The sequence below is a fragment of the Kogia breviceps genome, chromosome 11, assembly GCF_026419965.1.
Source record: "Kogia breviceps isolate mKogBre1 chromosome 11, mKogBre1 haplotype 1, whole genome shotgun sequence".
In the NCBI taxonomy this organism is placed as follows: Eukaryota; Metazoa; Chordata; class Mammalia; order Artiodactyla; family Physeteridae; genus Kogia; species Kogia breviceps.
Window position 1 is genome coordinate 40,852,903 of NC_081320.1, and position 12,274 is coordinate 40,865,176.

Sequence of the window (12,274 nt, forward strand, 5' to 3'; positions counted from 1 at the left end):
CATTCTGGATCATATGTACACTGAGCTTTTCTTTGCTTCCATGGCATCACGTTCTTTTATTTGCTCCCTACCTTTCTGGTAAATCCTTAGTGTCCTTTCTTCTACCAAATCTCTCAATGCTGGAGTTCCTCAAGGGGTCAGAACTGGTTTCTCTTCTCTTCCTGGATGAACTCACTGATCATCAATGTATGGAACACTATATGTGGATGACCAACAAATATATATCTCTAGCTGGAACCTGTTTTCTGAGCTTCAGATTCTAGCATTCAGGACACAGCTAGCCTCTAAAGTGTTTGGAGGAAAAATTAGAAAAAGATGTCCCTTCCTCATAAAAAAATTTGTTTTATACACTATGATACAACACAAACAACTATACGTGAGGGTCTCTTCACCACCTCCCTTTACTCTCCAAGAGAGGTGATTATGTCAGGTTCAGAGTTAGGTAAGCAAGAATAATTAAGTTCCTGAGAACAGTACATGGATGTACAAAAGAATCAACCCCCTTGCAGCTGAGAGGCAGTTGAAAGAGAGTGTAGCCACACATATGTGTATATGCCATTGAATGTATGTGTACTTATTTTCCTGCAACTGTGCACAGCTGCAGAATGTATGAAGATTTACGTTTCAGGCAGGAAGAGAGTTAACATTATTGCTCCAGAACTCGAACAGGAGATTTGGAATCTTCACACCTGGTGTTTTCATAAAAAATGACATATGTTTATGACGTGAACAGAGCCACCTTCTAGATAGTGCCCTTGCATACAAACTCAACTGTAAACCGACTTTGTTTACATTCAACTGCAGGTTTAACATCTCTACATGGATGTGGAACAGAAATCTCATTTTTAACATGTCCAAAGCAGATATTTTGACCATCTTCTCCAAATCTGCTTCTTCCTCAGGCTTCTCCATCTCAGTAAATGGCACCTTTATTTACCCAGTTGATTATTCTAGAAAACTAGAAATCACTTTTTTTTTTACCTCCTTCTCCCTCACTCTCCATATTCTATTACCAAGTCCAGGAAGAACTATTTCCTAAAAATAAGTTGAATGTGTCTACTTCTCTCCATCTCTGTCATCATCACTCTAATTCTAGGTGCTACCATCTCTGACACTAATTACTGCAACAGCCTTCAGCTAACTGGTATCCTCACTTCCACTTCTTGACCCTCCCTTCACCTGGGCTCCCTGCCTTTCCATCCACAAGCTATTCTCCATATAGCAGCCTGAAAAAAATTTACAAATATAATCAAACCACAGTTGCCTACTAGAAGAAAGTTCATATGCCTTAATATGGTTTACACAACCCTGGATCATCTTGAACCTACCTATCTTTAACCATATCTAGCCACAGCTCTGCTCTACCCACACTGCCTTCTTCTCACTTGTCAAATGCATCAAACTTCCCTGTTTCTGGAGCTCCTCCCATTCTGTTCCCTTCCGTCAGAACACTCTCACTCCTCACTCTCTGCCTGCCTAACTTACCTATATCCTCTAGATCTCAACTCAAAAGTTTCTTCTTTGGAAAGGCTTTCATAGGCTCCTAAAACTAAACTGGATCCTTTTACTCTCTTAAAACTCTTCTTTATTTTCCTAACTCGTCATTTGTAATTATGTACTTGTTTGTATCTATTTGTTAATATGTGTCTCCCCACTTGAACATGATCATAGGGGGCACGTGCACAGCCATATAAATGCAGCACCTAGCATAGTATCTGCCAGAAACACAGTAAGAACTTTAATACGTTTTTGGTTGAAGAAAAAATGAACATAAGCTGAAAGTTTCTGTGACCTTAAAAAAAAAATAACCTGGTCATTGCAGAAAATGTAGAAAAGTAAGCAGAAAACAAACAAAAAAACTCGACCATACTTTGGTTATAGATCCTTCTAAATGAATATCTAGTGGGATCAAAATGTATATAGTTTCAATATCTTTTTTTCCCACCCAAATAGAGATATATTTTATTTAAATGGAATTTAAAGTCAGCATATAAAGTGAAAAAACATGCTGGGTCAAAATCATCCTTGAAGGTTGAAATTGGTATCTTTTCTGCTCAATAAATCCATCAGAGTCCACTTTTTCCCCATGGCTTGTAACAAACCACTGTGCCTGCATCTAAGCACCTGAGGAAGTACCTGACTTGTGTTTAGAGACCACATTGTACTAAAAACACTTAAACTCTAGAATCATACTCAGGGAAGCAAGTTAAAAGATGCTTAAACTATAAAAGTAAATTGAGGACACTATAAAGGTCAAATAAGGAGCTTCGAGAACTGAGGTTTCACACCTCTTGTTTCAAACTCTCTCATGCTAATATGCTGATAAGAGTGTGGCGGGTACAATACACTTGTACTTTTAAGATTCATTCTCCTCTTCTCTTTTTGTTAAATACATGTAATTGAACTTGTTTAATTGCATGTATGACATAATGCCAATGTACGCCAAAATTACTTATCATAGTTAAAGACATTTCATCATAATCCATTCATCTGACTTATTTATGCTATCTTAAAGTTTCTTGTTCTCTGTTTTTTTTTTTTTTTGGCTGCGCTGGATCTTTGTTGCTATGTGTGGCCTTTCTCTAGTTGCGGCGAGGGGGGCTATTCTTCCTTGTGGTACGCGGGCTTCTCATTGCAGTGGCTTCTCTTGTTGCGGAGCATGGGCTCTAGGCTCGCAGGCTTCAGTAGTCATGGCATGCGGGCTCAGTAGTTGTGGTGCATGGACTTAGTTGCTCCATGGCATGTGAGATCTTCCTGGACCAGGGCTTGAAACCGTGTCCCCTGTGATGGCAGGCAGATTCTTAACCACTGCGCCACCATGGAAGCCCCTCTTGTTTCCTGTTCTTGTTCTATATTATTTTGCTAATTTTATATACTCAACAATAATTTGGAAGACAGATATCTAGTTTTAAAATTCTTTTAGAGTTTTGTTTTTGGTAGCTTTTTTCCATTGTGGTAAAATATACATAAAATTTACCATTTTAAACATTTTTAAGTATACAAGTTAAGGCATTAAGTATATTCACATTGTTGTGCAACCATCACACCATCCATCTCCAGAATTAACTCATTTTCCCAAATGGAAACTCTGTACCTATTAAACAATAACTCCCTTTTCCTCCTCCTCCAAGCCTTTTGTGACTGGCTTGTATTACTTAGCACAATGCCTTCAAAGTCCATCCACAGTGTAGCATGTGTCAGAAGTTCACTCCTTTTTAAGGCTGAATAATATTCTATTGTATGCATGTATCACATTGTATTGATCCATTCATCAGTTGATAGACATCTGGATTGTTCTCACCCTTTGGCTATTGTTAATAATGCTGCTATGAACCTGGGTGTTCAAAATCTGTTCAAATCCCTGCTTTTAATTCTTTTGGGTATATAATTAGAAGCAGAATTGCTAGATCATATAGTAATTCTATGCTTAATTTTTTGAGGAACCACTACACTGTTTTCCACAGTGGCTATACCAGTTTACATTCCCATCAGCAATACACAAGAGTTCCAATTTCACCATATTCCTGCCAACCCTTGCTCTTTTTTATTTCATAAAAGCCATCCTAATGGGTATGAAGTGGTATCTCTTTGTAGTTTTTATTTGCATTTCCTTCATGACTAATGATGTAAAACATCTTTTCACATTCTTTTGGCCATCTGTATCTTTCCTGGAGAAATGTCTCTTCAGATTCTGTACTCATTTAAAAATTAGATTGCTTTTTGCTGTTGTTGAACTGTAAGAGTTCTTCATGTATTATGGATAGTCATCTCTTGTCAGATATATGAATTGCAAATGTTTTTCCCAACTCTGTGAGCAACCTTTTTACTATGTTGATAGTGGTTTTTTTGGTGCACACAAGTTTTAAATTTGAATCAAGTCCAATTTATTTTTTTATGAAAACTTCTTTAACCTATCTGATCACCAAGTCATGAATAAAATGACACCTCTAATCAAAAAGACAAAAAATACAATTGTTTTTTCTTTTCATGCCTTTCATTCCAAAATTAACTTTTGGCATTTTTTTTCCACCTTGTAACTAAATTTTCTATTTAGATGAGTGTTGTGTTAAACTGACTTCAAAGTTCACTACTGATCACTTTCAGCATTGCTTCATTTCTCTGTAATGAATTCTTCATTTTGATTCATCTCTTCAGCTGGGTGAGTCTTCAAGTGAATTTTTCAAGGTACAGAGGTTGAATATACTTTCTAGCTGCTGTGTACTTGTGAAAATGTCTCTTCATTGTCATATTGCTTAAAGAAAACGCACTGGGTTCATAAATCCTTGAATTTTCCCAATAAATACAGATTTGGTTCCATTATTTTTACATTTAGTATTTTAAATAAGCCTGATATCAGACTATATTTTGTTCTCTTAACTTTTTAAAAAATTGTATATTTATGGGATATTTTTCTTTTTATTTTGAATCAAAAATATTTTTCTGATATGTATCTCAGTCTCTGATTTTTCCCTGGATTTTTATGACAACTTTCAATCTGCATACAGTGTTCCCCTTTTCAGGAGAGGGATGTTTTATTCAATTAAGTGTTTGAATATTACTTTCTTCCTCAGCTACAGATATAATTCTTGGTTTGGTTTACTTAGCTGTGTTTCTTATGTCTCTCATCATCTTTCACAGCATTTTCATTTTCTTCTTATTTTTCCTCTGTAATTTTGCAGACTCTCAGATTTGTCCTCATCACTAATTTAACTTCCTTCATGTTAATTTCACCCTTTCTTGCCTGCAAAATGTATTTTAAATCTGTTACCAAATCTTTACAGTTTTAGGCAGTCTTTTCCTTCATATGTTCATTCCTGCCCCCCCACTTTTTTTCTAAGTTGAGACAAAACATAAAATTCACCAATTAAAGTAAGTGTACAATTCACTAGTTCTTAGTATTTTCACAACCAATATTGCTATCTAATTCCAGAACATTTTTGTCATGCCCCCACAAAGAAATCTTGTATATGTTAGCTGTTACTCCCTATTTTCCCCTCCCCAACATCCCCTGGCATCCACTAATCTACTTTCTGTCTATATGGATTTGCTTATTCTGGACATTTCATATACATGGAATTATATACAATATATGACCTTTTGCTATTGGCTTGAAATATATCTCCCTTTACTAGTGTCAGTTTTTTGGACTTCCCTGGTGGTACAGTGGTTAAGAATCTGCCTGCCAATGCAGGGGACACGGGTTCGAGCCCTGGTCTGGGAAGATCCCACATGCCGCGGAGCAACTAAGCCCAAGTGCCAAAACTACTGAGCCTGTGCTCTAGAGCCCAAGAGCCACAACTACTGAAGCCCATGCACTTAGAGCCCGAGCTCCTAACAAGAGAAGCCACCGCAATGAGAAGCCCGCGCACCCCAACAAAGAGTAGCCGCTGCTTGCCACAACTAGAGAAAGCCCACGCGCAGCAACAAAGACCCAACGCAGTCAAAAATAAAAATATAAATAAATTTATTTTTAAAAATAGTGTCAGGTTTTTTCATTTTAATTCTGTTAGTTTTTCTTTATGTATTTGGGACTTGCTTATACTGCATTTGTCTTTTAAGTCATATAGGAAAAAAACTGAATTACAAACAAAAACATATTTATACTGTCTTTTGTATTTACTTATGTAGTTACCTGTAGTACTTTTTTCATGTGGATTTAAGTTACTGTCTGGTGTTCACCATTTCATCTTGAAAAATATCTCTTCAGTATTTTCTGTGGGTCAGTTTGCTAGCAGTGGAGTCTTTCAACTGTTGTTTATCTGAGAATGTCTTCATCTCTCCTTCATTTTTGAAGGGTAGTTTTGCTAGGTACAGAATACTTGGTAGGCAGGGTTTTTTTCCTCAGCTCTTTGCATATGTCATTGCAGTGCCTTCTGGCCTCTATGGTTTCTGCTGAAAAATCAGCAATTAGTCTTATTGAAGATTCTTTGTACATGATAACTCCGCTCTTGCTGCTTTAACACTGTCTTTGTCATTTGATGGTTTATGATGTATCTAGATGTGGATCTCTTTGACTGTATCATGCTTGGACTTCCTTGAGCTTTTGGGATGTGCAGATTAATAGCAGTCATCAAATTTGAGAAATTTTAGGCCATTATTTCTCCAAATACTCCTTCAGTCTCTTTTTCTGTCTCTTCATCTGGAACTCCCATTATGTGTATAATAGGATGCTTGAAGGTGTCCCATAGGGCTCTGAGATTCCATTAATTTCTCTTCATTCTTTTTTCTTTCTGTTTCTCACACTGGATAATCTCAATTGGCCTATCTTCAAGTTCAATGATTCATTCTTCTGCTTGTTCAAATCTGATACTGAGCTTTCTCCAGTCAATTTTTTATTTTAGTTATTGTACTTTTCAACTACAGATCTTCTATTTGGTTCTTTTTGTAATTTCTCTTTATTGATATTCTCTATTTGGTAAGACACTGTTCTTATACTTCTTTAGACATGGTTTCATTTAGTTCTTTGAACATATTTTAAATTGCTATTTTAAAGTCTTCATTTAGTAAGTCCAATGTCTGAGATTCCTCACAGACAGTTTCTAAACTGCTATTTTTCTTGTGTGGACCATATATATATTTTTTATTTTGAATTTCCATATCTTGTAACTTTTTGTTGAAAACTGGACATCTTAAAAAATATAATGTGACAACCCTGGAAATCAGAGTCTACTACCTCCTTAGGGTTTCCTGCTGTTGCTTTATGCTGTTTTTTTTAAAGTAACTTTTCTGAACAAATTCTATAAAGTCTACTGAAGCTGCCATTCAACTAGCTTAGTGGTCAGCTAATGCCTAGATGGAGATATCCTTAAACATCTGGAAACAATAAATCTCCCAGTCTTTGCCAAGGGACTACGTGCACATAGCTATCAATGATGAGGGCAGGGAGTTATCAATTCTGCCTTAGCCTTCCCTTTCTTCTTGCCCAGAGCCTCAAGGGCAGCCAAAGTAAAGCGTAGGCCCCTCTCGGGTCTTTCCTCAGCATGCACTCAGGCCTGTGCACACTTGTGGTCTTCTAGAGTCCTAGAAATATGTCAGTGCTTTTCAAAATATCTATGGACATCTCATCCTCAGTTTTTCTGTTAAAGCTTTTGGTTAGTCTACTGTTTGTCTCAAGTGTTATCCACTGCCTCATGCATTGTGACATTAAAACACTTGCCTGGGGACTTCCCTGGTGGCCCAGGGGGTAAGACTCCGAGCTCCCAATGCAGTGGGCCCAGGATCAATCCCTGGTCAGAGAACTAGTTCCTGCAACTAAGGAGTCTGCATGCCGCAATGAAGATCCTGAGTGGTGCAACTAAGACCCAGAGCAGCTAAGATAAATAAATAAAATAAATAAATATTTAAGATAAAATAAAACACTTGCCTGTAAGTGTTTTTTGACAAACACCTCACACATAGACACAGAGGCTCATACACACCGGAGAGCTCTGAGTAAGGTCAAATAAAGATAAGCCTTTTGAGTGGAGTCTTCCAGAGAGCCATGAGACAGGTCAAATACCGACAATTCTTTGGGAATGAAATTTTGAAAGAGGTCCAGCTCTGTTCTGCTCCCTCCATTCCTGGGAATGCAGGCTGATATTTTTCAAGGTTATCATTGAGCTGAGTGTGGCAATGAGAATAGGGCAAGTTAAAATGCCACAAGCTTACTATCCTTATCAAGGTTCATCCATTTTTCTTGAATAAATGCTTACTACAAAAGCTACAAGCCTTTGGTTAATTTCCAGAGTTTTGGAAAAGTTTTCCATAAAGTTTTGCCAAAATTCTATTGCTTTTATCACCGGGCAAAATTTTGGAGGTCTTTACTCCACCATTTTTTTCTGCTATTAACTCCTCACTTTATTGTTTTAAAAATCCCAGCCAGTTCTCTCCCCATGGCTTTTTGCTCCTATTGACAGTAAGTATTAGTACATAAAGTATTTAAATGTCTTTAAATGAATATAAAAATAACAAAATAACATCTATATTATATATTGGTATGAGGTATAAAATGTCTTAAAAAAAAAAGACATAGTACCTAACTTCACAGAACTTACTGTCAGATATAAATGAAATCCTGTTATTACTTAAGAGTGTTACTTGACCTAATGAGTAAATCTCTAACATCTATCTCTTTCTTTGCGAGGTTACCTTTGCCTTTTTTGTTTTTATTTTGTTTTTAATTTATTTATTTTTATTTTTGGCTGTGTAGGGTCTTTGGTGCTTGCTGTGCACGGACTGTCTCTAGTTGCAGTGAGTGGGGGCTACTCTTCGTTGCAGTGCGTGGGCTTCTCATTGCAGTGGCTTCTCTTGTTGCGTAGCATGGGCTCTAGGCGTGTGGGCTTCAGTAGTTGTGGCTTGCAGGCTCTAAAGCACAGGCTCAGTAGTTGTGGCACACAGGCTTAGCTGCTCCACGGCATGTGGGATCTTCCTGGACCAGGGCTGGAACCCGTGTCCTCTGCATTGGCAGGCGGATTCTTAACCACTGCACCACCAAGGAAGTCCCTTTGTTTTTGTTTTTTCGAAGAATTTTATGAGTTCAATTGTTTAGTCATTCTCAACTGAAGAGAAATTATTTGGTCCAAATATCTACAATGGTTTATGACTTGCCCTTGGCCCCAAACTCTAGGTTGGATGTTTCTAATATCTATAGAATCACAACAAACTAATATACAATATCTTTCAGAACAATTCCTAGGCTTTCATCGAGAGCAGCTCTACTGGTCTAAGAAACTATTATTTTCTACTGTCAACTCCCTCACTCTCAGAATAGATGCATAACATGATAAATGACAACCTCAAGTGTATATAGCTAACAGATCTCTTCTTGTCTAATTGATGCATTCAGTACTTTATTTATAGGGACAGTATTTCTCAGAATACAATGTACCATCCCAGAGTCATTTTCTCTTCCCACTACTGTCCAATTTTTTTCAAAGTTAATATCTCCAAAGGGAAGAGTTAGGATGTAAATGCATAGAAGTACACAGGAGGCGTCAAAAAATACTGGAACACCTGATTAGACTTCTGTTGGTACATTCTGTCTTCTGAACTACAGGGCTGAAAGTGAGACTGAGATAAAAGATTTTCCTACCTACAATCAATTAAGTAAGCTTGTTTTATTTCTGGTAGCCATTAAGTGTGTTTTTAAAATCATAGCCATGCAGTAGCGAAAATTTCTTCCAGTTCCTGGTTAAAGGCTTAATAATCAATCCTAACATATGAGCATTTTGTGGTTCATTTTTTCAGTGGCATCAGAGTGGGAAATCAGGAGCAATTATACCAGGGGCTTTAACTCAGTTACTATTAGATACTAGTTGGGTCCTCTTAAAATTAACAGAAAATCTGCATAAGACCAGGGACAACTACTTTCTTTTTATTTTCTATACCTATAAAGATGTCTTCTGACAAATCATGAACAATTTATATCTAAACTGAACCGAGTCAACTCCTGTGGACCAATCAATATGTTATCCCAACAATCAAAACCCCACACCATACCAACTCAGTATCCTTATCTTATAATTTTCCACAGAAAATATTTATTCAGCTCCTCCACAGGATGCTATTCATTTTCTAAATCTGCAGCTCTACTGTGGTGATCTCACAGGGATGCTGTAGGATATTTTAAAATTCTAGGGAAACAGTGATATTTAATATCTGGTGTACAGGACAAAAACTAATAGCTAAAGATAGTTTAAAGTTCCAACATTAGATACTGCTACATTCCTTTCAATGCTGCTGTCTGTATCTCTGCAGAGTTGGATTTTTGAGTTTCTGTAACAAAAGCAATAAATGAGGGTGGTTGTGTCCAATTTCATCTCAAGGTTTGAGCAACTGTGCCCTAATAGCCACACATATCTCATTAGCAAGTAATTATGCATATTTATGAACAAAGTAAAATGTTTTCTTTCAAACACAAAACCAAAAATATTTTTGTTTATTAAGTTGTAAGATCAAAATGGTATTTTTATGTCCTAATAACATAATAACTTAGTATCTGAAAAAATACTTCATGTATTTATATGCTGCTGATGATTTATATCCCCATGATGATGAGAAAAGAAATCACCCAAACACTATGGTGACTGTGAACAGAGAAAACTTGTAAACCTCTGTCCCAGATGGAGTCCACTAACCCAAATAACTGTTCATACAATTTTCTTCAAATATTTAGCAAATGTTTGAGTGTACACAATACATCTGACCAAATAACTCACCTATCTGAACCAGAGACTGAGTCATGAAAAGCTCCATGTTTCACTTAAAGATTAAATAGCACTGAGCTTTCATATGTCAACCAGAATTAAACAGCCAATCCACAAATAAAATTTCAAAAAATAAAATTCTGAATAATTTCTGCATAATACCTGAGTGTGAGCTCTCAATGGTGGTGCCTGATTTGGAATCCAGAGATGAAGGAATTTGTCTTAATTGGGGAACATAGTACATCTTCGTACTACCAGAAGGCTTATATGGCAACAGTAAAGGCTGGCCTAAGGAGATAAAGATCAGAATAATTAATAAGAAAACATTTATTAATTAACTGAATATTAAGTACCTTTAAGGTGCCAAGCAGTGTTCAAGATTCTTGGAATATATCAGTAAACTAGCATTCTAGAAGAGGGAGATATACAGTAAACAATTAGCATACTAAATAAGTAAATCATCCAGTATTTTTATAAATCATTAGTAACATAAAAAATTAGAAAATACTGGGACTTCCCTGGTGGTACAGTGGGTTAAGAATCTGCCTGCCAATGCAGGGGACATGGGTTCGATACCTGGTCTGGGAAGATCTCACATGCTGTGGAGCAACTAAGCCTGTGCGCCACAACTACTGAGGCTGCGTGCCACAACTACCAAGCCCATCTGCCACAACTACTGAAGCCCGCCCACCCTAGAGCCTGACGCCACAACTGCTGAGCCCATGTGCCGCAACTACTGAAGCCCATGCGCTCTAGGGCCCTAATGCTGCAAGTACTGAGCCCTCGTGCTGCAACTACTGAAACCTGCGTGCCTAGAGCCCGTGCTCCGCAACAGAAGCCACCACAGTAAGAAGCCCGTACACCACAACGAAGAGTAGCCCCCACTCGCCACAGCTAGAGAAAGCCTGTGTGCAGCAACAAAGACCCAAGACAGCCACCCCCCCAAAAAAAAAATTAGAAAATGCTGAGGAAGATTAGAAGTATTGGGGAAATTGCAGCAGGACGCAGTTTAAATAGAGTGGTAAGGGTAGGATTCACTGAGAAGACGACTTCTTAGCAATCTATTCCATATTTAGATGGCTCTAACTAAGAAACACTTTATCTTATATTGAACCCAAACCTGGTCATTGTTAACCCCTACTACTGATCTTTGGAGGTTCTCCCTCCAGAGTCATAGAAAGTAAATCTAATTCTTTTCTATGTGGCAGATTTTCAAAATAAGTTTTCCATTATAAAAGTATAAATTCTCAATATTAAAAAAATACACAGAAATAAAAAAGACAAAGTCTTACCACTCAAAGATAACTATTATTAATATTTTAATGTATTTCTACAGGTCTTTCCTCTGTATTTATTTGTTTACATAGTTGTGTATAGTATGTATAATTTGGAATTCAGTTTTTCTACACTGATAATAAAATATTCATTGATAATAAAATATTCATTTTATTTCCTATCTTCACATTTTTTATCATTATACTACAGATAAAGTGTATTTAACCCTTCTCATAATGTTAAAAATTTAGGCTGAATTAAATTTTCAATAATAAAGAATTCTGTAAATGAAGACTTCCTGTTTATAGCATCCTCATTCTCCCCTGCTGCCCCATCTCACATAAATTTTCTGATTTCAGAGTGAAAAATTATGTCATTTATAAAGTTTCTTTTTTTTAAATACTAACTGCTAAAATTCTTTCTAAAATGTCTGTGCCATGGTAGTAATTTGATTATTATAGAAGATGAAATCTTTTTCTTATTTTTTTTTGCTTCGTTGGGTCTTCATTGCTGCACGCGGACTTTCTCTAGTTGCGGCGAGGGGGGCTACTCTTCGTTGTGGTGCGCGAGCTTCTCACTCTTCTCACTGCGGTGGCTTCTCTTGCTGTGGAGCACAGGCTCTAGGCACGCAGGCTTCAGTAGTTGTGGAGCATGGGCTCAACAGCTGTGGCTCGCGGGCTCTAGAGCACAGGCTCAGTAGTTGTGGCGCATGGGCTTAGTTGCTCCATGGCATGTGGGATCTTCCCAGACCAGGGCTCGAACCCATGTCCCCTGCACTGGCAGGCGGATTCTTAACCACGGTGCCACCAGGGAAG

At 37.3% G+C, this 12,274-nt stretch overlaps 1 protein-coding gene across 6 annotated transcripts in view; it reads right to left on the bottom strand.

The window, feature by feature from the left end:
• The window catches only part of ALMS1 (ALMS1 centrosome and basal body associated protein), a 203,157-nt gene that overhangs the window by 42,393 nt on the left and 148,490 nt on the right, over positions 1-12,274 (bottom strand). For 5 of the 6 annotated variants that reach the window (XM_067007399.1, XM_067007398.1, XM_067007403.1 and 2 more), the window contains one exon: positions 10,347-10,472. The exons of the other annotated variant lie outside the window; for it this stretch is intronic. In XM_067007399.1, coding sequence (XP_066863500.1) covers positions 10,347-10,472 — 126 coding nt within the window. The remainder of the gene's footprint in view (positions 1-10,346; positions 10,473-12,274) is intronic. 6 annotated transcript variants of the gene reach the window in all.